Genomic DNA, 27,619 nt, shown 5'->3' with positions numbered 1-27,619 from the left:
TTGGGTAACTTGTTCTGCAAAAGAAATTGAAGTAGTTGGCCTACCTAATTATTTTAAAGTAAAATATAAATTGGAGAATAGGAAATGGCAGTTGCAGCAACCAGCCTTTATACGGTGCTCTCTGAAATTGACTGCACTTTGCTACTGCCAATTTGGGTTGTCTGACTTATTTGTTTCCCTTCTAGCTGGCATGTAGCTATTTCCAGTCTAGTTTTTCTTCGGAGGTTTTTTATTAAAAGAATTTTTTAAAAGACAATGATAGAGCAGTTTAAAGAAACAGTTAAGCTGAGGGAATGGTGCCTGCTTTTATTTCTTCCAGCAAACTGGTTAGTTTATGGCAGAAAGTGTTATCTTACCTTGCAAAGTGTTTCACATGTTACTTTTTAGTTGGAATTTGTGAGGTGGCATGGATGGATACTCTGTAAATACAGGTGGCTTCCTTTGTTTCTGAAACCCAAAGCCTTCAGAGTCTTAAAGACAAAAGTGTGGGTTTTTTAATGTGAATGGTACACATCACTAGTGTTTTCTGAAATTGGATGATTGCACCAGTTTACTAGATGTAACAGCTTACATTTAAAACAGATTTCTAAGTATGTTAATACTTTTAAATCATATAATACAGCCTCCTGGACAAACTATGAGTGGACAGAATGCTGAAATACATGGAGAGTGCAGTGAAGGAACACCAGGTTTTACGAGCAAAATGTGAGGTATTCGATATTTTTTGTTGTCTGTTTAAACATTATTTATTTATCTTTTTCCCCCCAGATTGTGACTAGTGCTGCTTGAGCTTTCTGGAACAAGTTTGAAATATTCAACTTGCTGGTTAGGTTTGTAAGGTTTAATCTCACTGTGTTCAGAATTGCTAGAGAAAATGCATGTCCTGATTGATGGCGGGTGAAGTCCATCATTTATGCAAAAGTGGTTTTGTCAGATTTTTAAACATATATTATGGAAATATGAATTTTCGGGGGGCGGGGGGAGGAAGCTGCACAGGGTAATTCTGTTAATGCCTCTCCCGGGTAGAGGAACAAAGTTACCGTTCAGAGGCGTTGGATGCAGTCACGCTCTTTTGCAGACAGGAGCAGGCTGGAGGTGGAAACCCTCTGCAATAACGGCAGCGTTTTGGACGGTGAAAAGCCGCGGCCCCGCTTCACCGCGCGCGGCTCTGAGGGGCCGCCGGGCGGGACGGGGAAATGGCGCCTGCGCGCGGCCCAGGGCGGGCGCCCCGAAGGCCTCCTGGCGCCGGCAGGGGGCGCCGCGGAGCAGGCGGGAGGTGGGGCGCGGGGCGCGCCCTCCCGCGCGCTGCCTGTGCCCGCCCCGCGCACGGCCCGGTGAGCCGCGCTGCCCGCCGCCGCCGTGCCTGCCCAGCCCCGGGAGCCGCCGCCGGCCCAGCCCCGCCGCCGCTGCCGCCCTGCTGCTTCGCCCTCATGGAGGATTACCACAAGCCCGACCAGCAGACCCTGCAGGCCCTGAAGGACACGGCCAATCGGCTCCGCATCAACTCCATCAAGGCCACCACCGCGGCCGGCTCTGGGTGAGTGGGGCGGACGGGCTGCGCCCCAGCACTGGCCGCAGACCGGCCTCGCGGCTCCCGCCACTCCGGCGAGGCGCGCTCCCACACCCTGGGGCGTGCATCGAGGCGGAGTGGCGGCGGGAGGGGCTGCGTCGCGTTCCCTTACCCGTTGCCCGCTGCCTGGGGCCACGCTGGTGGCTCCCGAGGGCAGAGATCCCGTTCCGTCGCCCTGGTCCCTGTTTTCTGCCCATTTTGCAGGACACCGCGCGGGGGATGCTGCGGTCCCTCCGTTCCCCCGCGGCTGGCGAGAGGAGTGGGGCGGCTCGGGGTGGAACACGCGCTGCGCGGGGAATGGGAGCCCGGCGGCGGGGGGCGATGCCGCGGTGGTCACGGCCGAATCGCCGTGAACCCGTATCCCGTAACGCTGCCCCCGGCACGTCGGGGGCCCGGCGCGGAGCGGGTGATGTGGACGTGCTACACTGGGAAATGGCGGCCGTGGGCCAGCGGTGCGGTGCGGTGCGGGGCTCCCGCGGGCAAAGGCCGCCCGGCCCGGGGCCGGCGGGTGTTGTGACTGCGGAGAGGGGCCGGGAATGCGAAGTTGGTGCAGGACTGGAAACCAAAGAATTTGTGCCCGAGGCACAAACGGTTTCTTTTTCATTCCGTGCCCGTCAGTTGGAACTAATTCCGCACAGAATTTCAAGTGAGCCCAAGTGGGATTATCTGTGAAATGCCCACGGTCTCCAATGGGCAGTTTATTCAGGCCTCTGGACAGGATTTAGCGGAGGCTCTGATGTGTGCAGATTCCAGGGTTATCCTTCCTTTGATCGTGCTTTACCTATGGAAAAAAATCTCTGCAAACAATCCGCTTTTACTCATGTAAAATTAAAGCCATTTTTTCTGCTTGAATAATATATTTGAGTGCTTCCACGTAGAGTGCTGGCTTTTTTTTTTTTAATATATCCCATCTTGTTGCAATTTCCTCCTTTGGATCTCTTTGAAACTGGCTGTAGTGTTTAAAAAAGAAAAAAAAAAAATCGAAGGAATCCTTCGGATGCTGAGGTTTGCGTGGAGAAGGTGGTATATAAGATATTTTAAAGCTGCTGCTCTGAATTGCCTTAAGTGCCCACCCTGTGTCTGGCATGGGCAACCCACGTGGCCCTTTCTCCAGGCTTACAGAAACTGAACTTTACTCATTCCATTTGCATGCAGCAAATGGAAACGCTGCTTTGATTCTTCCTGTAAAATGCAGCGGGGACACGGAGAAACTCTCTGCCAGTCACAGGAGCAGGTTTTTACAAAGCCGTAGCTTGTTTGGTCCAGTCTGGAAAGGGAAGTGCAGGATACCCAACAATTGCTCTTTTAGTGCTTGATTTGTTTCAATGCTACAATGTACAGGCAGTGTTACACAAGCCTGTGTGAAAATGTAGGTAGGAAAAATTGTGCTAAATCTACTTAGTAGAGCTTCAGCGTTCAGCTTCTAGAGTGTATTTTAAACAAGCCCCAGAGCTTTTATGGTGTCACTTGCTTTATCTACAGATAAAATTATTTCTGTTTTGTCAGATGTGCTATTAAAGAATAACCATCTTGCTACAGCCTTCTCTTCTGTGGTCCATGAAATTCAATAGTAAAACCATTCTCCTTATACTGTTGAAGAAACAGTAAAAGTAGTTTTACTCAAGCTTTTTATTCCTGTTTCATGTGTGCTACAATACTGAGTACTTCTTGCACAAAGGCGTTTCCTTAAGCGCTCAAGTTTGTTCTAGCACTAAAGTTCTGTAGAGTCTGAAATTATTACACAACCAGATTATGGAAGATGGTCTCTGCAGGGAAGATTCTGTTGACAAGCCATATATTTTCTTAACTAGTAAGATTCGGTTACCACGATGCTGGTGTAGTAATGTGCCTAAATGAAAAGGACATTCAGAGTCTGTTGTGGTTACGTAAATCATGTGCATTTCTAAAACAGCTTCTACACATTATGTGTTGTCCAAAACCTGAATGAGACAGTAAGCTTTAAGTTGCTGGTATACACTAGGAGTGTAGAAAAATGTTTGAATGCAAGTTAAATTTAAATAGAAGCTTACAGTTAATAAGAATTGTCATGCTTGCATTGACTCTGTTAAGGAAATTTGTGTGTGTTAAAGGTATAGTTTGTAAAACTGGAGGAAATACTTGCAATAAAAGCAGTTCAAACAAAACGGGACCTGCCTGCTACTTTCAAGGAAGTAATTTCCGTAAACTGTGACGTATGTTGCAACACAGGTGGTTCCGTGGTAGATCTGACACACCAGTTGTTGCAGTTTTCACTTGTTCTAACTCTTGTTAAATTGCGGCTTTTGTCCAGACAAGACCTAAAAGACCAGGCAGTCTGATCCTGAAGATGCTCCAACATAGCACCTTGAGTACTTTACCAGGGGCAGTGGAAAAACTCAGTGAGCTGGAAAAAAAATTGTGCTTAAAAAGCCTTAGGTGGGGAAACGTTTTAAGTTGTAAAGATTGAACTTACTTGCTTTTGGGTGTGGAAGAAGATTTTCTTTTAGATAAGAAGTGCAGGCATTTTCATCAAAACCGGTAGAGGCTTTTTAGTAGCTAATGATACATTTCTGATATTGTGAAATGGTTCCTGGCCTCCTGGAAGTAGATGGTTAAACTCTTAAATGTGGAAGTTGCAAGTGTTTCTTAAGAGGCAGTTAAGTTTCATAACATGTGGTATGATCATTTGTTGCAGGTTATTTTCTCTTTTGATTTTTTTTCAGCTTTTGTCTTTCACTCAGTATTCCATTGTAACATTCCACCACTATTTTTTTTAGTTGAAATGTGTAGATGGAGCTAATACGAATTGATGTAGAGTAATAAAAAAAAACCCACAACACTATGTGGGAGTAACTATTTTACCCTTGATTTGTGTGGATCGAGGATTTTAGTGTTCCAGTGTACTTTAGTTTGGTTTTCTACTAAAGGGCTGTATTTCAAAGTTGAGGCAGTTCTTCAGGAGAAGCTATCTGGCAGAGAAGCATGTTAATGGGGCCACTGCTGCGGAGTTCTGGATTGTTCGTCAGTCAGGAACAAAATGTGTGGGGTTGTGTGATGGTAGTGGCAATGATTTGCTGCGTCTTTTTCTCTCCTTCTACAAGTAATCCAGATACACTTTGCTAGGCTTAATAAGGAGTTCTTTTAACAGAACTTCTAGAAGAGTATGAGCTAAGAGAAGACCAGTAGATGTGGTTCATATGGCTGTATTTAAAGAAAATGGTGTAGTTATTTGTAGAATGATTTCTGGTATCCAATATGTAGTTAAATTTTTGGTAATTTTTGTTAGTAGAAAGTCATTTAACCTGTAGTTTTAACAAGGTTTATTATTATTATTTCATTATTTTCAGGTAATTTAATAAATGTTTCTACTTTTTTATTTCCACATGCTACCATTTTAGGTTGTTTAAAACTTTTTTTACCAAGACCAGAAGTTCATAGAAGTATGGTTAAGTATAAAGTTAATAAAATTAAAGGAATGAAAGCTTTAAACAAGCATGTAAGGCTTATTGATTAACTCAAATACATATATATTTACTAATATGTTTGAACCATGGTTTAAAGCTAATTCTTTTGGTTCTCTGTGTGTGAGTACTTACTAAGGGATGGACACTAACCGTAATTCAAATTTTGCTAGTGTTTTGCATGTTTTTATTCTCTTATTACAGCACTGTTGGGGGTGGGGGAAGGTTTATTACTACAAGAAGGGAATATTCTGATTAAAGTTCTACCGAAAGTGTTGTCTAATCCTAACATGCATGGTAAATGTACATGTGGGAAAAGAAATGTCACACTTTCATAAGAAGTTTGTGCTCTTTTACAAAAAGGGTCAAATATTTTGAGAGTATCATGTTAAAGATGAAAAACAAATGTTGGTAGAAGAAAAAGTGAGATGAGACTGCAAGTTATTTTCAAGGCTGGTGCTGATTTCTGCAGCCGTAACCTTCCTACTCTTCATCATTCACTTTCCTGTACCTCAGTAGCAACCACTGATGTCAAGAATGATCCTGTTTACACCAGTAAAATCTGAAAAATGCTACTTTATGCACTCAGTAGAGGTTTTTAAAGAGACTCCTGACCCCTTATAAGCTTTTTCACAAGTGAAAAGCCAAAGCTAATACACTTAGGTGGTCAAGTAGTGCCGTGCCTTCAAGGTGCACAAGAACCAGTGTCCTCATTATGTAAAATCACAGTAAAGTAGATAAATCAATTGTATGCCCTCTACTACACTTCAAATTAAATATATACCTTGTTTTGGAATAACTGAATATTTGCTACTTGGAAATAACTCTTTTCATGTAACTTTACATTTACTTGTTGCTACAATATGGCATACTTTCTTCTGAAATGAGCCTGTGTATTTCTACGCCAAGTTATTGTTGCGAAAGTCATTCCAGATAGTTCAATGGGAGAGACTATCCCAGATACTTACAAATGTTTGACAAACCAAGTAGTTCAGCATTTCAGCCTGATGTAAATGTAGAAAATGTTGGTTCCTCTCTTAGCCAAAGATTAAGCTAATTAATATTTTATAATGTGCTTCTGGGTTTTTACTGGAGACAGCAAATTTCTGTGTCCAGTTTCAGTAGAAGATGAAGTAAAGAATTGTATTATTTAATGTTCTCTTTAGAAATCAGCATTCTAGTTCTATCTGCTTTAACATGGTAAAAGAAAATGGTACCTATGTGATACAGTTCTAAATGTTCCAGAACTTTCTGCAAAATATAATCTTGTGTTACAAGTCCCTGCCTGTGCAGTGGGGCCTGAATAAGTCATGATGGCACTTTTTTAATTCCTTTACTCAGTGAGTGGCTAAAATACTGCGGAAAGCTGTCTTTGTTTCCTCTGCACCAGGGTGAATTTCTGCTGTCAGATAAATCAGTAAAGTATGTTTCCAAGCAGAGGGTCATACGGCTTCCTGTGCTTCACAGTCACTGATTAGTGTGGTGTTCCTTGGCATGAAAAAGAAGAGAGAGCTCCAAAAGATATGTCCTTGAACTGTCACCAGGGTCTGTCTTTTAATACCCACTTCAACTAGATAAGAAGGCTCCTTTTGTCTCAAAGTACAACTAATTGTCATTGGGCTAATGGTAGATGGGATGGGTCATCAAAAACACTTAAGACTGTGTATTAATGCTGAGGAGCAGGGGACTTGGTAAAGTGGTATTTTAAAGATATAGTCCTGAGCCAACAATAATGAGAAGTTGTAATCTTGGGTCTGTCTTGACTTGTAGCCACCCTACATCATGTTGCAGTGCAGCAGAGATTATGTCTGTGCTGTTTTTCCATACCATGAGGTACAAAGTGCAAGATCCCAGAAATGCCAGCAACGACCGGTTTGTTCTTTCAAAGGTAAAACAATAACTGTTATGCTACACTGTTGCGGTCTGCTAGTAAAGAGCTGTCTATCTGTAAATTAAATCAGGTTGTCTTCCTTGACTTAATGCTTACTTTTGCTTGCATCTACACAGAAGTCTATTGGAAATACTTGAGAGCTTGGAATTCATTTACTTCAGAAAGACATATAAAAGCTGGTTAAGTTGTAGCATAACTCAAAAATATTTAGAAAGTGTCTGTGTAATGTGTCTTGATAAGACTTAACTTCACTAACTTCAGTTGTTCTAGTATTAAATAATAAATGTTATTATATTTTCTATGAAATCCATCAAGAAATATTAACATCTGTTATATTTAGGCTTAACCAATTTTCTAATGAATAAATTGCAGTTAGCTTTTGTGCTCTACTTGTTAAATGCAGCTCTGCTGATATGCCTGAAGTCACGTCACAATGTGCACTGATTACTGTCAGCTTTTCAGGGAGCATCAGTGAAATAGTTATGGTAGGTTAGTGAGTAGTTGGCATTCCTGCTGTGCCAGTATGATGTTAAAGTCGATACTACTTCTGAAGCTGCTGTGGTTCAGGAAACAGATAAAACCACAATCTGGACTGGCTGTTAGCATTTCTATCCCTTTTGCATGGTGCCCTTGCAAATCACAGGGACGTTTCGATCATATGACATAAAGGCAGTTGAAGGGCCTTCAGAAAACATAATGATGTAAAAAATGGCAGATTGAGTACTCCAGCGAAGCAGGTTCCATCTTTGAGTCAAGAGTTTCTCACATGGTGGCTTACAATAGTGCTGCATAGCTGAGAGTGTATATCTGAAATAAGTAATTGGATGAGAAGCAAGCAGCTAATGCTGAGGTGGTAAAGCAGTGAGAGTCACTTCTTCATGTTTGCCTTACCTCTCTCTAATGAATCGGGGTTTCTGCCCAGAGTTGATACGTGGCTTCAAACCTCTGCAGGCGTTTTTGACTTCTAATAACTCCACAAGCAGAAGATAACTACTACTTTGCAGTTGTTCAGTCAGACCTGGCCACAAGGATCCAACTGTTTAAAGGTTAAAATTTTTCCTGTTGTCACTCACTGCATATTACCTTGAATACATATGTATTGAAGAAGTTCTAATGGGCTAACACTTGCTTATCCATCTGTTTACAGTAGTTTACACTAGTTTAGTGAACAGGGCTCTATTCTTGAAAGTGGTACCTAAGCAAATTGAATCAAGGGGCTTTATATGGGTACCAAAACTACTTCCTGGAATTGGAACTCCATGGCTGCCAGAGACCTTCTTAGCCTTCCATGTTGATTTTCTTGAGGACATCCTAAATAGCCCTAGAGAGTGCTGCATTCTTTCTGTCTTAACTGCAGTCAGTTGCCTGGGGTGCTCTAAGCAGGGACATGGAGGACTTGAAAACAAGCATCAGTACGAATGTTGCATTGTAAAAATGAAAGTGTTTTATAACTCAGTGCCTTCCTAGTTGACATAAGAACCTGATTCCAGGGTTTGTCAACTTTGTAGAATTTTGTCTTGATACTAGGATACTGTGAAAATTGTGCTTTGCTCAAAGTTTATGTTTTTTTCTAGGGTCATGCAGCACCAATTTTATATTCTGTTTGGGCAGAGGCTGGCTTTCTACAAGAAGCAGAATTACTGAACTTGAGGAAAATTGATTCTGTCTTAGAAGGACACCCAGTGCCAGTGAGTGCTTATAACCTTTGATATAAGGTGGTGGATTTTGTAAAACAAGTAGCGCATATATCTTGCAGCAATTCTTGGTTGCTAGCTATAGTACAGGAAAGATAAAGATTTATAAGAAGGATGGTGATGTTTATGGCTTCACAACTGAAGAAGTGTCTGTGTTTGAATGAGCATGTAAAAATGACCTTTACTGTTCTAGTGAAGTTCCCCTACAGTCAATGTTTTCCATTTAAAACAAGTTCCTGCACGGCTTTTCTTGTCCTTTAAGAAACTTTGAGTTATTTGGTCAGCTCATTGGTCTTTCCATTCCCAACCAAAGGTTTCAATTGATCCTTTTCTACACAAAATCATCAATTCTTAACTGCTGCCATTCAAGGCACAGCTGAAAAATTCCTGGGCCATTGGTACCCTTCCCTCTCAGAGAACCTAGTCAGCTTGTGATACTGATCATCAAGGTATATGCATTGCAGGAAAAGAAGGGGAATGGCAAGATTTGGAGGGACTTATATTGTATTGTTATGCCTGAGAAGCTGAATTTTGGTGTATAGTGAACCATCTTCTAGCACTGGAATTTAATTCCTCTATTTCTTCACTGTAAAATAATTGTCTTTTTATTCTCAGAGACAAACATTCACTGATGTGGCCACTGGATCCCTCGGTCAGGGTCTTGGTGCTGCATGTGGAATGGCATACACTGGCAAATTCTTTGACAGAGCCAGGTAATTCCATCTTCATATTTCATGACTAGAGGCAGTCAATGGGAATATTTTGTGAAAAGAAAACATATTCTTATCTCAATTGGGAAAAAATTAGACCCAAACCTTTATTCTATTCTCCATTCCCAAATCTAATCTCAAATTGAGGTTTTAAATTATGGATTACTAGCCTAGATTACAAAACCATTGCCAGTGAAACTACCAAGTATTTAAAGATTAGCAAGAATTAGTGCATATACGTGTCCCTTTTGTAACCTGACAGTATTGCAAGGTGATGTTCCCAAACAGAGAAGACAGTAAGATGTGGAGCAGCCTCTAACTTCCATTAGCCATTTTGAGACTGGTGTGTGTCCCCTTAGAAGGAAGATACAGACTGGAGATGCGCCTGTTCAAAGTCAGATGACAAATAATGGAGAACATGTATCTAGATAAGGAACTGTTATGGTCAATAATAGCACCACTGAATCATAAAGTAGGGCTTCAAAATGCTATCAGAGAGGCATTCAGCTCCACAAAGACAAAAATGACTGCTTCTGCCATTTGTTTCGTGCACAAGAAAAGTAGATGTCTAAAGGCAAATCTGTATGAGGAAGAAAATAGCCTGATGTAGTTGATATATTTTATGTGACAGTTCTAGTACATTCGAGCACAGGCTGCCCAGTTAATGTGTCCTACACTTCACTAGCTTGAAATCATTTCTGTGAAAGATGACTTGCTGATTTTAATTGAGTTTAGCAGATGCTACGTGTGGAAAAAATCTAACCAGTGCTTACATGACAGAAGAAAAAGGTGGTCTTGCATGCAGTACTGGGGAGCAGCTTATGTGGAAGGAGTTCAGATTTAGCTGAAGGCAGGTGGGATTCACATCAAAAGTCTATTACAGCTTAATGTCTAGTTAAAAAAAATAAAAATATTAACAGCCATCTTGGTTATTTTGTTTTAAAATTCTATATTTGACAGCTAATTTACTGTAAATTCACGTATAACATTTTGTCATACAAAAAAAGAGGGTGGCAATAAAAAAAAACCAATACAGTGCCTGAGTTCCATAGAAATCAGGTAGTGCTCCTGCTACCTGAGTTTACCTAAATAGAAATCTTCAGTGTTCAGAGAAATCATCTACAAAGTCATACCATGCTGGTTATCTTTTTCCAGAATTCTGAATCTGGTTATGTAACATGCTTTAATTCATAGTTGAGTTCATCCACAGTTTATGGATTTCCTGAAATTAAATTCTTAGTTGTCCTTCCAGAGAGTATATGGGAGGAATGAAACAGCAGACAGTAATCTTTCATGCATTGCTGGCGATCTTGCTGAGTCACAGTGACAGTGTAATGGGCCTGTTCATTCAGGCCTTGCAATAGAAGCCTTAAGATTTGATTTTTTTTTTTTTTTTTGAGACAAAAGTTTAAGAAGGAGAATAGAATTTCTCATGTTATTTTTTTCATGTGTAACAGCTCAAAAGTATTTTCCTTTAATTTCTCTAAGGTTATGTAAGATTATCTGAGGTGAATGCACTGAGCAATGGGCGTTGAGTTTGGACTAGAAAAAGCAGTGAATTCTCTCTGAATTGTTAGAGGGGTTTTGCTGTTGATTTAACTGTGCTTACATGTGAAACCTTGTTTTGGGGTGTTGGGGGTTTTTTGTTGGGTTTTTTGTTATTTATTTTAATTTCTTCTTCTAGCTATCGAGTGTATTGTCTGCTTGGAGATGGAGAGTTGTCTGAAGGCTCTGTTTGGGAGGCAATGGCCTTTGCTGGGCTTTACAAGCTCGATAACCTGGTTGCTATATTTGATGTTAACCGTCTTGGACAAAGTGACCCTGCTCCTCTGCAGCATCATGTTGAGATTTACCAGAAACGCTGTGAAGCCTTTGGGTATGTGATTGGAAGAAGTTCGGTGTCATCTCCTATTTGAAGCTGTATGTTTCATTTGCTTTGCAGAAATTTTTCACGTGAGCTTTCAGCTCTGAAGGATACCATCACCAAGAAGGATGGTCTTTCATAAGGCTTGATATTGGCCATCTTTATTACTATTATTTTATTATAAAATTCTACAGCAGAAGAATTGGCAGAATTTTTTGTTTAGAGGAAAAATAAAAGGATTGCTTAACTCAAATTTTTTAGAGGATTTTTGTCACATTAAAAACATATTTTGTAACTCTGTGTGACCAAATGTACTGTCATAGCAGAAAGAAGGTCATGGTAATAATTACTCAACTTTCATTGTCAGTTTTTTAATTGATTTCTAGATGTCTGATTTGCTCTTGTGATTAAAAATGGCTATTATGTCTGAATAAATGTAGGGTAACTTAGTGAATTTTGCTAGTCCCTCTGTGACTTATTTTGCATTATAAAAGAGGGACTATGGTATTTTATGATCTCAAATGAATGCTATTTCATGTTTCTGGCATAGTTTGGGTTTCTTTAAAAGACACTGCATTGGATGATGTTAGTATTCGTTATTGTTATTGCTAACTACCAGAGTGTCACATGCTAAAACCCTTTAGAAGCAGTTGATCTGTTTGTGTTCTTAGCTGGCATGCAATCATCGTTGATGGGCACAGTGTGGAGGAACTTTGCAAAGCCTTTGGCCAGGCCAAACATCAGCCAACGGCTATCATTGCAAAGACTTTTAAAGGCAGAGGCATATCAGGTAATAAAACATCTATTGCTTTGCATACGCATGTGTATAATAATAGGTACATAGTGCTGCAATAAAGGTGCAATCATTAAAAAAATATAGAAGTTTAATGTTACACACATTAGAAGAAGGTTGGTGTTCTATTTAAAAAGTCTTTTCTAGTCTGGAAGATGGGTGGGCGCAGGGGACAACATTGGACTGTATGTCTTGAAATTGCCCTAGCACAAGAGAGCAACCTTCTTGGCTTGCTTTTGATCCCTAGACTCACAGAGACTACTCCGAGAAGGGAATAACTTTGTCACTGAAGCTCCCTGCTCCTGATGTTGCAGATAACTGGGGCTGCTTGTTACCAGCCAGGCAGTATAAATGCATAGGAAACGAGGAGGGATGCTACATTAACAGTTTGACAAAGCTGCATGAGACATGGTGCATAAGCTACCTCATACTGCAAGTGATTTCATATGATCTGACGGGTAATCCATTGAGATACAGGAGTAGTATAGAAATTAGAAATTATTTCACAGATGAACAGCTGTTTGACTTTTGGAGTTCATGCTGCCTCTAAAATCCTTTTGTAGTTTTCATGTGGGTGAAACTTGCCTAAATGTCATTCTCTAAGGGACAAATGTGTACCTACACATCTGAGCAACAGCATGCAGAAAGTCTTTCAAACTCTTATACTTCTCGGCAGCATTAGTGCTAAGAAAAGGATTTGGGTTCTTGCAAGTGAGATGTGTGCCAGCTAATGAGCACTGTATCTATAGAATGGAGTAAATGCATATTCAGCATGTCAGGGGTTGCCATGATTCTGCTCAGCTACAGCTTTTAGCAGCACTCTATGAATTTGTCTTTCTGACCAGACAAATATTAATTAACAGGAGTGAATATCTTCATTCCTTTTCATTGACTAAGCAAGAAGAATTCATCATTCTTAGCAATTTACTCAGTGAAAAGCAGCGTATCAGCCAGAGAGGTAATTTTGTTGTGAGTGCCGGGTGCACAAAGATAAAAGTCATCAGAAGCTATTAAAATAAAGCTGTAAAACATCAGGTCTTGTTTGAATTAGACAGCTGGGTTAAAACTGTTGCTTGAAACTTATCTGAGTTTGTTTAATTAGACATCACTGTTGAAATTTCGTGTTAACTGTTAACTCTGATTTACTGTTTACTGCTTGCCACGCTTATGGACTAGGTCTCTTAGATGCCAAGTTAAAAACAATTTCAGAAGATGATGCTGGAATTCCATCATTAGTTCAGCATATATGGAATTTTACTAGTTCTCTTATGTATTTGAACATGTCTGTCTTAATGCAATTTAATACTATTGTAATTGTTTACAGCAGGAATAATAAAGCAGTTCTTCCTTGAGAGGCTGTACTAGATTGTTATCCTCCACTTCTATCTGGGTAAAATCTGCAGCAGAAAACTTAAATAGTTTTTGTATTTTTTCTTACCTGTAATTTACTTTTAAATGCACAGGTGTTGAAGATAAGGAAAGCTGGCACGGGAAGCCCCTTCCAAAAAACATGGCTGAACAAGTCATTCAGGAAATAGATGACAAAATACAAAATAAGAAAAAGCTTTCTCCAGCCCTCCCGGAAGAAGATGCACCTGTAGTAAATATTAGAAACATTAAGATGCCATCTCCACCAACTTACAAAGTGGGAGAAAAGGTACTCTTTTCCTTTTTCACTGTTTGTTAGATATCTTAATGGATGGCAGAAGGCTTTACGTTATTCCTTGTCTCCATTTCAACTACCTACCTCTTCTCTCCTACTTTGAGTATCTTGGTAAACACCTACTTCTGTGGTGTGACACACAGACATTCATCTCAATGGGTTATGTATACTGAAGTATAAATACTCAAATCACTCTTCTTCATTTTGTGATCATTCTCAGTTATCCAAACTATGTTATGTTTATTTAAAATTAAAGAAACTCTGTGAGGTTAAGTGAGTTTCCATGATTGGAAACCAAGGTTTTCAAAATCTCCTAGCTAGACTGGTAGGGAGTTGCTGATTTCAGCACAGATGTCTGTCCTGATTGGTTTTAATTGTATGTGCATGCACTCATGGAAAAAACAAGAAAATGGGGGCAAAAAAGAGCTGCTAAAAACAAAGTTATAACAGTACTGCTATATTTTTCTTTTCCTAGTGGGCTACCCGCAAAGCTTACGGTGTTGCACTTGCAAAACTGGGCCATGCTAATGATCGAGTGATTGCTTTGGATGGAGACACAAAGAACTCCACCTTCTCAGAGCTTTTCAAGAAAGAACATCCCAGTCGCTACATTGAATGCTACATTGCTGAACAGAACATGGTAATGGGTTGCTTGGGTTTATGAAATACTGGTGTTACACAGCAGGATCTGAGACCATTCAGTCTGAGTTTTCAGAGTGGTATTTTAATATTTGCTCTTCATATGGCTATTCATGGGTATTTAATTTGACTTGCTCACTTTTTAGGGAAAAACTAGGCTATGGCAAAAGCTGACAAATGTAATACAACAGGAGTGCTTCTGATTGTTCTTTCCTAAATCCCCCCCCTCTTTTTATTTTTATGGTCATATTGTCTGTGTTTCAGCACAACACAAGGAGATGGCAATATGTAAACAAGACTACTTTCCAAAGTGTGATTTGTAGAAATTTAACTGAAAAGACTTTTTATGGTTTGGGTTGTTTCCTTCACAAGAAAAGGAATGTCACAATGTGGCAATGAGTTCCACACTAGACTGAGGTATAAAGCTGAGGACAGAGAAACAGTTAATAAATTTAGCCTGATGTCTTTTGTACAAAAAGGATGAAAACAATTTGATAAGTCATCTGTTTGAGACTTTGGTTGCCATTTGTATGGGTTCACTGAAGCAAATGAAATTAAAGAGGCAAATTCAGGCAGAAACTTGTTGCCTTTAATGATTTATGACCAAAGAACCCATGGACTGTCTCTTGCAAATTTTACACTTGGGCAGATTCATGAGCTTGAGTTGGACATTTTGGATCTACAAGAGCTTAGGAGAAACTTGCCATGAAAAGCAGACCAGTTTCTGTGTAAAATAAATGTATGAGGTAATTGTAGCAATAAAATGTTTAAAGGCCTTGTTCTGATTTTCATCTTTTTCTGAAGAAGGGCCCTTTTAGTAAATACCAATTCAAATAACACAGGTATATCCATTCCCACTTTAGTAACGATGATTTTTGTCTGCTGGAGTTAGTGAAATCATGTCCTTTGTACTGAAAGTGTAAGCTTTTGATCCAGGAAAAGAAAGAGGGGGATAAACCTTAAAACTCTGTTAATGGCTGCTTGGAGCAGATAAAGAAAAGAAGTGCCAATAAGCATTAACAATAACAGTTGAGGCAAGGAGCAGAGGAGGTGCTGGAGGATAGATGCCGGGAGAGTTGCCTCCTTTCCTTCTTAGAAAAGTGAACATTTAGGAGCAGGGCTGGACAGAAATTTTTAATCTGCATTGAAAACTAAAGTTTTCGGTAGGAAGTCCCAAGGAAGTCCCACGGCTAATCTCTTGGGAACAATTGCTAAATGAATAATTCACTCTTCTTGTACAATCTTCCTCTTTTCAGGTGAGCATTGCGGTTGGTTGTGCCACTCGTGACAGAACTGTTGCTTTTGCCAGCACCTTTGCTACCTTCTTCACACGGGCATTTGACCAGATCCGCATGGCTGCCATCTCTGAGAGTAACATCAATCTCTGTGGGTCGCACTGTGGCGTTTCTATTGGTAAGGGGCATTCTTGGCTTATTTATCAGCAGCTCCCATCCATTTAGTGTCAAGCAGTCAAACTGACAATGCTTTGTGGAGACAATCAGTAATATAGCTGTGATGGTATAACAATGGCACCATTTATAGAAAGAAGTCATGTTTGCAGTTTACTTTTAACAGACATGTTGTATTTAGGAAGAATGAGAAGGATTTCAAGCCTTTATCAGCTCATCTGCTTTTTTCTCTTTTGTCAGTTTGGCCTGATAAAAATAGGACTCTTTCCTACAAGCTTTTCTACTTCACAAGTGCAGAGTGATATAAAGGGATTGGATTGAAAATGAAGAGCTTAGGTTCTTTTCTATCTTTGCAGCTGATGTCCTCAGTGATGAGAATAGTCGTGTGCTTGCTGTACCTTTGTTTCCCGGTCCCTAAAATGAGAAACTAATGAAAGTTATCCTTGCACAGACACTCTTGTCCTCCAGCCTCAAAAGCACTTTACAAGGGAGAAATATTTTTGTTTTATTATGCCTTTGATGATCACTAATTTTAAATAATTGATTCAACTTATCTCAGTATTTCTTACTACTGGAGCACTTAGTGTGTTGACTAAAAAAGCCCAAAACCTCAAAGTACTAATGAAACGGACACTGCAAAGCTGTTACATTATTCAGGAAATTGAATTACAGGATCATAGAATAGTTTGGGTTGGATGGGACCTTTAAAGATCATATAGTCCAACCCCCCTACAGTGAGCAGGGATATCTTCACCTAGGTCAGGATGCTCAGAGCCCTGTCCAATCTGACTTTGAATGTCTCCAGGGATGGGGCACCCACAGCTTCTGGGCAACCTGTGCCTGGGCCACACCACCCTCATTGTAAAAAATTTCTTCCTTATATTTAGTCTGTAGAAGTCCAGATGGATGACATCCATAGCTCTTCTGTTGTCCACTGATACACATGGTGGCTTCCAGCTTCTCCTGTTTGTTGCCCATGCTGCATGCACTGGTGTAGCAGCACTTCAGCTGGGCTGTCGGCCATGTCACCTTCTTAGAGCAACACATCTCAATTCCTTTGAGGTATTTCACTGATGTTTCCCTGTTGGCTTCTATTACTACAGAAGCCCCTGGCTCCTCTCTACAAGACTTGCTGCAGTGTAGCCAGCACTTCTCGGAGCAACAGGCTGAGGGCTCTTGCTAGCAGTACCTTACCTTGTCTGGTCTTTGGTTCCCATCATAACTATTTGGAAAGTGTTAGATCATATTGGGGTTTGATTTTGACTTGAGGGAAGGAAGGAGTTTTGGGCTTTTTAAATGAAAAGCATAGACATCACTCATGAAAACAGGAGCAGACTTGTATACCAAGAAGGAAGATGCCAGTAGACACTGATGCTGGAAAAACTACAAAAAGTATTTATATGGGAAAAGACAGGGAGAGCTGACAGGGCTAGTAAATTATGGCTCTTTGCATGCTAATTTGACCTGTAATACTGGTGAAGATTTAAAGATGCTTCATAAAAGTGTGTAGTCTCATCCAGAACCTCAAGCTTAACTTCCAGCAGTATGGAGCATGCTTTAGTGGTGGAGACTGTAAGTAGAGTATACCAGATTATGGCTCGTGTTTGTCATTAAGGGAGGAATTCTATTACAAGCCTCTTTTCTTTTTAAAATCAGTCCTCCCATCTCATCGTTCTCTAGTTCAATCCAGTTTAAGTCTTTTAGTGAGCAGCAAAGAGTCTTGATGCAAAAGCCAATTAGCTTTGGTCTTTGCTCATATTAGAAGATAAAACTCTTTCAGGTTACCTGGATTGTCTCCTAGAACTACACTTCCAAGTTTCAATTTTCAGCACTTGAAATGTTCTGCTGGGAGCTGTGATTGTGAAAAACACAGATTTATGAAGTTGTTTGAGCTACAAACCTGATTCAGGCCTCAACTGTGATTTTCAAAAAAGAATTTGAACACCCAAAATTTTTCAAACAAACAAGTTGTAGAAAAAAGTAATTTAGAGAAATCCTTTAGTAGTTAGAAAATTCCATTTTAAACAGAAGGGTATGAATAAAATGTACTTCCTATTAGAACTTCGGGTCTGCATGGAATTCAGAATCCTATCTGGATCCGTGGTGAAAACTGAAGTTTTATGAAGGCAGTTCTAGATAGACCTGGGCTTCTGCTACATTGAAATTTGGCCCCATTAAATCTGTGAGAAATAACTATCACAGCAACCTTCTGAACTTGTACTAAGTTCACTCCTAAATCAATAGTTGCTGATGAACCAAAACATTAAAGATGTTTTCACGGTCATAAGAGAATAATGTAAAATTGGTATTTTCCAAACTGAACATATAGGGAAAGAAATCATAGTGTAAATATGTCAAAAATAGAAATACCAGTTGCTTAGGCAGTAAGTTTTATATTCCAGACATTTTATACTGGTCATATTAAGCACTCACATTTTTTATTCAGCTATAAATGTAGGTTTTGCAGATGTAATTGAAAATTACTCTCTGTATTACTTTAAAACCACATAAATCAGGGTTTTTGTAAAGATGCACTTGGGGCCAAACTCAGCGTAGTGCTAGTGTGTAAATTACTAGTATGAGCTGTGAATGCTGATATTATTGGCACTGTTTTAGCAAAAGTAGGACAAGCATGAGTACTCTCTTTACCTTGAGTAAGATTCTGATTCAGGTACCTGTTAATTTTGTTCTTCATAATTCCACTTTTCTTCTATGAATAGATTGTGTGGGTGCATTTTAGGAAAGAAAAATGCCCACTGAGATCCCACTCACTCAGTCAGAGTGCACACAGAGTTAGAAACTGGTGTCGAGGACTTTTTTTCACGTCGTGACTGAAAACCAAGACACGCTTTGCCTGGTTCGTGCTTACTTTATTAGTAATGTATAGTGCAGAGTTCAATGATTAATTTCTTTAACATGTTTAAAGTTCTTCAGAGTTTTGTGCTGCTCTTATGAAAATACTCTCCTCCTTCCTTGTGAACTCGTCCTTCTTGAGTAACAGGTAGTGGAGTGGGTGCATGTGGGAAGGCTTATTGCCCTGCTTCTGCTCTGCAGGCTGTGGCGTGCCTGCATTCAGAGCTCTTTGCATGGTTAGTTTGGAACAGCGCCATTCCCAAAGCTCCGTTACGTAAGGTCACTGGGGGGGAGGTGTTGTGGTGGTTGTTTCTTTAACTATGAAAATCATGGCATCCAGCACATGTTCTGGCTAACAAGTCTATTTTATAGATCTGCAGTTTATGCCATAAGGCTCTTGAGTTGTTGAATTAGCAACACAGATGCCCTATTGCTCTTTGAAAGACTTTTTATGGTATTGAAAAATACATACCCTTCATTTAGGCTTGAGCCTAAAAGTTTGTGAGTAGTTGCACCAAGTAGACTCTCCATTTCTGATGGGACACATGCAATTCTCCTTCCACATTTCCAGCAGTTTAAAACTGGAGGAACACTATTGTCAAATACAAATTTTTGCCTGTGCAGCTTCACTACATGTAAATCTGAAGATGGTCAGGTATCTTGTGGCTCTCTTTCTGTATCTGTGCCCTTCCTCCTTTGGTTATCTTCCTTTTGTGTTGTTTTATTGTTACGCTTTGTTTTCCATTTTTTCTTTTTAACCCAAGTTCTCTTTCTTTTTAGTCTCTTTCTATCTTTATTTACTGTTTAGATGGTTCCGAGGTTAAGGAGAAGATGATTCTTTTCTCAAGCAGGTACACTTGCATGTCCTGTGTGTGCCTGATTTTATAATTTTTGAGGTTTTTTTCTGGTTTACATTGAACCTCACTGCTATATTGAGTGATTGTCAAAAATGCACACTTACTCTTTTGTAACCCTGGTTTAATTCTTTTAGGTGAGGATGGACCATCTCAGATGGGACTGGAGGATCTATGCATGTTCCGGGCTGTTCCAAATGCCACTGTGTTTTACCCTAGTGATGCTGTAGCCACTGAAAAAGCAGTGGAAATAGCTGCCAACACCAAGGTTTGCATCGCAGCGTTTCTGAGCCAGAGAACTTTATTTTATTCTTTCTTTCCTCACTACTTTTGTTGCTTCTGGCATGTTTCTTGCATGTCTCTACCCACATAAATTCTTTCAAAGGCTCCAGCGTGGCAGTGGGATGTTTTCTTTGCATGGAAAGGTTGCAGACATTCTGTCCAGGCTAGTGCAGCATGAACAGTCTGGAATGCTGTGGGCCAGATTTGGGGAGATGTAAATGATTACACAACAATTGCAGTTTGGGTCTAAATTGTCTTCGAAATAAGGGCAAGTGTAACCCTTGATGGTCTTTAGCAAACTTACAGAAAGTACACTCCTAGTACGGTATCTCTGGGGTCAAAATTGAAGCTGGATATGGAAAGATAAATTGATTTTGAGGATTTTGATCATGTGCCTGTATGGAGTCAGGTTCTCTATTAGCTTAGAGAGCCTACATCTTTTGGAGATACTGAGAGCTGGTGCTTATACTAGTTGATGGTCTCTCTGGTCATCTTCTGCTCCTCTGTTGCCAATCATGGATTGCAGTTAAATAGGACATTGGCTGAAGAAGGCTAAGACTTCCCATGTGGCTGTGGCAGAGTTTCTGATCTCTCCTAAGCTTCAGCTAATTTGGCAGAGTAATGGTCAAATGCCATTATTAGCATCGGTCAGGTTATCTCCTTGATCATTGATACTTCTGGCTGCTGCAGGAGTTTACCTCAAGAAAGGAGCAAATAATCAGAAAATGTTTAGTCTTGCTAGTACAGCTTTGAAGTGAAGGAGTGTGAGAATTTGGTACATCACAAATGTGATGAGTGGTTTCTGGAAAAAAAAGATGAGGGGAGGAAAAGATTGTAAGGTAATGTGAGGGAGGGATTAGATCTAAGTATGGGTTGGTTACTTCTTTTGGAAGGGCATCTGACTGACAGAAAGCATTTTTCCTTACTTTCAGCTGAGCATTTCTTCTTTTGCTTTAAAGTCACTAGAGTAAAATTTGCACGTGTATGGCAAAGTTCTAAGATTCTAATTAACTTGAGTAGAATCCTCCATTTCCACAAGAGAACAAAGAGAAATAAAGATCTTGGAATCAGAAAGAAAATTGTAAGTTATGAGCGTACTCTAAGAGGTTATTAACTGTATTGTTATGTCTGAAACAACCAGCTGTTGAAAAAGGACTAATGGGAAGTGGGGAGGGGGTAACTCAGTAGAACCAGAGATGCCATAGAAGGGTGGAAACCAGACAAATAGAAAAAGTTGGTTTGCTGTATTTTTTTTCACAGGGTTTACAAACTAGAATGTCAACACCCTTCTGGTTTTGTAACTTATAACATGTTTACTTTGGAAACAGGGCATTTGTTTCATAAGAACTAGTCGTCCTGAAAATCCTGTCATTTACAACAACAATGAGGACTTCCATATTGGACAGGCAAAGGTAAATATTGCCCAGATGAACAGAATCAGAAAAAATATGCAAAGTTCCTCTTGTAAAAGCTCTTTTCCCTCTAAAGCATTCCAATGCCAAAGATCTGATCTTTTTAATAAAATCTCCAGAAATACTAGAAATATTGGCGAGATTTATCGTTATAAATATATGCAAACATTTTCTTGCAGGTGGTTCTGAAGAGTAAGGATGACCAGGTGACTGTGATTGGAGCAGGAGTCACTCTGCATGAGGCTCTGGCTGCAGCAGAACAGCTGAGAAAAGGTGAGCAGATCATGGGGATTGTTCTTTGGTTTGAGTTTCATTTTCCTTTTTTATCATTTAACACAGCAAAGAAATCAGTACCATAACTGCTCACCCTTTGTACTGGTAAACATAAATTAAAATGTTATAGACAGCTAGTCACCTGCTATGCTGATACAGTGCAGCATAGTGTATATCTGCCAATCTTGCCTAATTGAGCGGGGTTTAGTTAGCTTAGCAGCGTTAGTAGCCATGAAAATTACCAAACTGATCAGATCAAAGTTCCCTTAGAATTGCTAATCTGCCCAAAAGTGCCCTGCAGGCAGAGTTTCAAAGGAAGTGTGTGAGAAGCAGGGGAGATCCTTCCTTGGCATGTTGTCTGGGCAGGATAAGGTACCAGTGCAGTAGAATGCAATCAGGCTGGGGACAGTTAACAAAATGCAGCTTGTCAGCTGAGTCACAGCCTGTGTGTGTGCTCTTGCACAATGTGGTTGATATGCAGTGTCTTTGTGTGGATATGGATCACTGCTAACTTGAGTTTTTTGTATGAATGTATCAACTTTTAACTAGTGTGGGAGACAATAATTCTGTGATAGTGCTCAAATGCACTGACATCTCACAGCGAACATAAACATCCTTCGATGAAATAAGAGAAAGAAACCATCAAAAATCCATCTGTGAGCCAGTAGACTGCACCGAGGAGGAGATTACCAATAGTAAGAGATAACACAATTAATGCTGCCTGTGGCTCATGGGTAGCTCTGAATGCTGTATCTAGGTGGACAGATATTTTGTCATGACCTAAGCCATCAGGCCTATGATATTTTGAAAGTTGTATTTTTAGAGCTATTGTTATTTTTCTGCATTTACCATGCTTTGTGATGCTCTGCTGATCTTGAAGTGTGAATAACCAACTATGGAGAGAAAATCTCTTAATGCAGAGGCACAGTCTAATACCTAAAATATATTGCCCACTACAGAGTGTTCAATCACAAAACTGTCAGCATAACATAGGGCTGCTTTATGTATAAGAGTTGACTCAGTGTTCAGCTAGCCAAGGCCAGACAAAACCTCGTGTAACTTGCCATTCTTTATAAACAATCACCATTTGTACATTGCTTTAACAAGCGATCTGGGCCTGCCTTGTGATGACAGGACAAATTCTGGGTTTGATGGCAACATCAAGGGTGCCACAATCAGGGCTGGGGCAGTTCTAACAGGCATACCTGATAGGTGGGCAGCTGCAATGAAGGATTCGGAATGCATACAGACTGAAGAAGCAGGAGGAAATTCTGCTTGGATTGACAATAAAGTTAAAGGTAGAATGAAGGTCTGGGAAAAAACTTGTGATTGACAGTCTGAATAAGAAGGATTTCCTGGTGACTGGATTCTGCTCTTAACTGTGGCAAGGACAGTTAGATTACTGTGTTGCTGACAAGCGCTCCTAGTGACCTGGAGTCACTTATCCAAGGCTTTTGTGCCTCAGGAGTCCTGTCTGTGGCATGGACAGATATTACTATCTCACAAAGTGCATGAAGAAATAATGCACAAAAATGGGGGTTGGTGGGGTTCGGTGGTAGACAAGACATTGTGGGGTACCCGTTCGTGTAGGCAGCTTTCATAATGGCTCTGAAAGATTGCAGAGGCTGCCTGAACCACTTGCATTGTCTTTGTCTTACGTTCTTCATATTCATGTTGCAATTCATTTTGTTCTATTTCTGCAGAAAAAATCTTCATCCGTGTGATTGATCCTTTCACTATAAAGCCTCTGGATAAGAAGACAATACTGGAAAGTGCAAGAGCAACCAAGGGCAGAATCATCACTGTTGAGGACCATTACCATGAAGGTATGCTGGGTCTGCTGGGTCCAGGAGGTCATAGTCCACACAGTTATTCCCCAGGGGTTGGAATCTCACAGCTTCTGACCTGAGAGAGAAGTACAGGACCTGATGCTGGCATTCAGTTAAAGCAAAAGAGGTTTTAGTCTTTCTCATTACTCTTAATAAGATGACATTGAGGATTGAAAGTTTCCTCAGACATAATGGGCTAATCAGGGCTCCCTTCTGATCAAATTGGCCTTGTGTGCCGTTCCATGTGCTTGGTCCAAGTGAAGTCTTGATTCATTTGTGTTCTCTGAAATTGTAAGTTCCTGCTGTGGTGCAGCAGGCTGCATGGTGCATGTCAGGCTGCATGGAATGTTCTCAGAATAGCTTTTACAGCAGCTGTAGTTGTGAGAGTTGTAAGTTGTGAGAGACCATTGCTGTGCAGGGTTTTTTCTAAGTTTTCTCTGTATCTAAAAGCACAAGTCCAGGTTGCTTGAAATCAGATGATTTGGCAGTTTCCACAGTCACTCTGGGATAAATTGGCCTCCATCAACCCAGCCTGGCCAGATCCCCCCCTGCAGATCCTTTCTATCCTCCAGCAGATCAACACTTCCACCCAATTTGGTGTCATCTGCAAACTTACTGAGGGTGCACTCAATCCCCTTATCCAGATCATTGATAAAGATATTAAACAGAACTGGCCTCAGTACTGAGCCCTGGGGAGCACCACTCATGACCAGCTGCCAACTGGAGTTGGTTAATCTGCTGCCGCTTGGTCTCTGACATGTGCTGACACAGGTTTTCAGGAGTTTGCCTGCGCAAACATGTCCTGTGAAGATGAGACTTTGTGCAAAGAGCAGCGGTTGTGAATCACATGAGGCTTGATCTTCTTGGCGGAGATGGAGAAATTAGCAGAGGGGCAGCTGTGAACTATGGCATTAGTACATATCTGTGATATCTACTAATAGAAATTAGTAGATATAATTATGAGAATATTATCCTACTTTAAGGTGAGCATCACTCTTGCCAGGTATGGGAAGTGAGCTGGTGTTACCATAAGTGCTGGTTACACAGTACTTTCATTCCAGAGTATGGATGGTGATAGTATCACTGAGTCTCATTGTTTTCTAGCTTATCTTACAACTCTGGACAAATATTTTACTGCAGATTTGTGGGATACCAAAACCATCACAAGCCTGAGCGTGTTGCAGGCCCACATCAGGTTGATCTTACCAGCCACATCCATGGAGGTGCCTCTGGCTGGAGGCTGTTTGACTGTTTTAAACCAGCCTATGCCTGGAGCTGTGAAAAGCCTGATAGACCCTAACTGAAGTGCAGCACTAAGGTCTCAAGTAGTACCAGGTCTCAAGAGCACATGCTCTTGACACTAGTCCTGTGCTTTCTTCTTCCCTTGTACTCCTGTTTCCACTGTCTTTCCTGCTGCCACACAGTTCCCCATTACATCCTTTGCCTGTGTGATGGTGATTCAGTCCGTGAATCCCTGATAGTGATTCAGTCTGAGCTGAGCTCTAAGCAAAGTATGTGAATGAATGTGTTGCGTAACTCGGAGAGGTGCCTAGTGGCATGTACAGGCATTCTGAAAAGATAGAGCTCTTAAATGCCATAGTACTCCTCAGTCTAAATACATTTTAAACCTGGCCCTCTGTAGCTGATGCTGAAATGGTGAAGGCTTCCTGACAGCTCTGTGCCCTTTGGAGGTACATCGTTTCTCACTGCCAATTTGCAAGTACTTCAGAAATGGCAGGCTGGTTGTCCTCAAAATGCCTGGGATATGGGGAATTGTCTTCATTTCACAAATGGGTGACTCAGACATATATTGTAATTGATGTTTCTCATAAGCTTGTGAATTGAGGATTTAACTTGCATGGACCTTTGGATCAGATATACATGCAATCTATATGTTGCCTGTGGAAACATGCCGATATATGTCATGTTTGACTTCTTTTTTCCACAGGTGGCATTGGAGAAGCAGTATGTGCTGTAGTGGTGGGAGAGCCTGGGATCACAGTCAATCGCTTGGCTGTATCTCATGTACCACGCAGCGGGAAGTCAGCTGAGCTCCTGAAGATGTTTGGCATTGATAAAGATGCCATTGTGCAAGCTGTTAAGGTGGCAGTGTCCAAATCGAGAAATGCGGAGTAGTTTGAAGCATCCTGTGCTATTAATGAAAAGCAGTGTTCAGAGAAGTACTGTAAGTTTAAGGCAGGTAAAGGTGCTTTATGTAGAGAGTTCTAATAAAAATACCAGCTTAAAAAAACTTCTGGTTTTTAATCTCTTTTTTGCCAGTGGGGTTTTGTGTAGTTGGGTAACAGTCATTGGAAAACCTTCAGGTTATTTAATAATGTGTAGGCAGCAGCCCTTTGCCTGCCTGCTGTGAGCATTTTCTGCTTTGCAACTATCCTTCCCTGCTGTGAGCTTTGGCACTGGAGTAGTTGGGTGTTTGCTGAAGGTCCGAGTGGGCTGTGCTTCAGCAGGGAAATAGGCATTGGGCTTTGCAGCCTAGAGTGAATTGAGTAACTTGTTCAGCTGTGGTCCAACTTACTGCTGAAGATTAAACTCATCTTGAAGGGGGTTCTGGAGAGGGTGTTAGACACGGACTAGTGAAAAGCAGGAATATGGACTGCAGGAGGAGGAGAGCTTGTGACTTTGCTTCAGCTCCTCCTGTTTTGCCCTTGCCATGTAAAGCCAAAGGTGAGGAGGAAGTACCATACATGCTGGGTAGTGTCGAAGCAGGGGAAGATGTACCAGGGGAAAGGGGAGGCCCAGTGGAGCTATGGGGCTGAGTGATGAGTTATGGGTATGGGACGGACCTGCTGGACCTGGAGAATGGTGGCTCAGTGAGCACGACCTCGTTTAAGGGGGCTGAAAGTCTTCTGAGCAACTTGTATTTTTGAGCGCTTGGCCAGTGCTGCAGCAAGGGTAATGCACAAGACCAGAATGAGGGTGTTGTCGCTGCACAAGAGGCAGGATGTTTAAACTGCTGAGGTGGACTCGGGAAGGAGCTGAAAGAAGAGCAGGAAATTCCCAGATAACTGAAAGGATGCAGCTGAAGGTGTAAGTTGATCTTTTCTTTAGAACTGACTCTTCTTATGTGAGCTACTCTAATTTGGGAGAGTTCATCCCACATGATGGGTTCCACTGGATGATTTTTAAATGTTTTGCTTATTTTACCCTTAAGCAGCTTGTTTATGAAAAAAAACTCATTTTGTTGACTGCTATTTGCATTCAAATAGCAAATTTGAAAATGTATTTAGTACTAAAATGTTTCTCATCCTGACTATTCCACAAATTACCTTTCAGAAAGATGTTGCACAGCAGAGGAAACTCTGATTTTCATCAGGGCAGGGTGACTGTGCATAGGCTTTCAGTTCACCCAGAAGCCATTTGACATTACCGCCACCATACGAGGCTGAGCAAGACTTCATTTGCAGACTAACAACACAGAAGACAAAATATAGTACTTTGGTATGACAGAACTTCTACAAAGACATGTAAATGAGAATATAAATATTACAAATAACTTGTATTCATCCTTACTGCTTGGCTTAACCCCTGCCATGTTAGGTACCTGCTGGGCTCTGGGGGTACAGGCCTGCTTACAACTGTTGGCATTTCTGGATGTGCAAATGGAACTGCAGTGAAAAAGGACGATCCACATTGGTGCTTAGAATTAAGTGCAACTAAAAAGTAAGTAAGTGCTTTAATTTTCTAAGCAAGGCTTGAAATTGCTTCTCTAAAACTCTGGGCTGTTTGGGTTTAATGGCTTTTAGATCTACATTTCCTTACAGTTCCATGTTTTATGGCTCTCTCCGTATGACTTGATGCCTTCATTTTTCTATGGGTAGGATTGCATTAGCCATATATATACATATATAAAATAATACATACACAATGTGTAACATGTTCCTGTAAAATGAAAGGGATGTTAAAGTTGCACTTTCTTTTACTCAAAGAAAGAAAAATGTTGGGGAATGAGTTAAATCGAGCACTTTACTTTTCCCCTTTGAAGGAGAGATGAAATTTGCTGCTGTTAATAATCTCATTACTGCACCATTACTGTCACTGCGTGTAACATCTCACCCAGCTTTCATGGCGTGAAATCATTATACGCCCACTGTATTGAGTTCTGCCACAATAAATTAATATCTGCTTCGGTGCTGTTGCACTGTTGGAGCTCAGCTGTGTAAGCAAGTGGCTGATGTGTGCCTGGATTGGGGCATCACACAGGGTGAAGAGGAGGCGGCTTTGTGGGTGCCAAGATGCCTACTGAAACATCCAGAAACAGTGAAGGATAATAATGGTCATTGTGTTGATTTTGATACACCATAGGCAGACTAACATGGTTGCATGGGGGAGGGAAAGAGAATGTGTTTATATTTAATGCAATTAATATGAACCTACCTCTAGACTGTCTTACGAGCTTCAGAAATCACTTCAGAAAGAGCAGGA

At 40.8% G+C, this 27,619-nt stretch overlaps 1 protein-coding gene across 1 annotated transcript; it reads left to right on the top strand.

Moving 5' to 3' along the window:
- Positions 1 to 1,250: 1,250 nt before the first annotated feature.
- TKT (transketolase) lies at positions 1,251 to 25,427 on the top strand. The gene is made up of 14 exons (XM_030501953.1): positions 1,251 to 1,537; positions 6,781 to 6,898; positions 8,476 to 8,589; positions 9,211 to 9,308; positions 10,990 to 11,181; positions 11,841 to 11,959; positions 13,426 to 13,619; positions 14,101 to 14,265; positions 15,521 to 15,677; positions 19,518 to 19,648; positions 20,991 to 21,074; positions 21,254 to 21,347; positions 23,051 to 23,173; positions 25,125 to 25,427. Exons 1-14 carry the CDS (start codon positions 1,431 to 1,433, stop codon positions 25,310 to 25,312), a joined length of 1,884 nt encoding a protein of 627 aa, XP_030357813.1. The 5' UTR covers positions 1,251 to 1,430; the 3' UTR covers positions 25,313 to 25,427.
- The last annotated feature ends 2,192 nt before the right edge of the window (positions 25,428 to 27,619 follow it).

The sequence above is a fragment of the Strigops habroptila genome, chromosome 11 (genome assembly GCF_004027225.2).
Source record: "Strigops habroptila isolate Jane chromosome 11, bStrHab1.2.pri, whole genome shotgun sequence".
Lineage (NCBI taxonomy): Eukaryota > Metazoa > Chordata > Aves > Psittaciformes > Psittacidae > Strigops > Strigops habroptila.
Note: the sequence above shows the minus strand (reverse complement) of the source record. Positions and strands in the feature narration are given on the sequence as shown.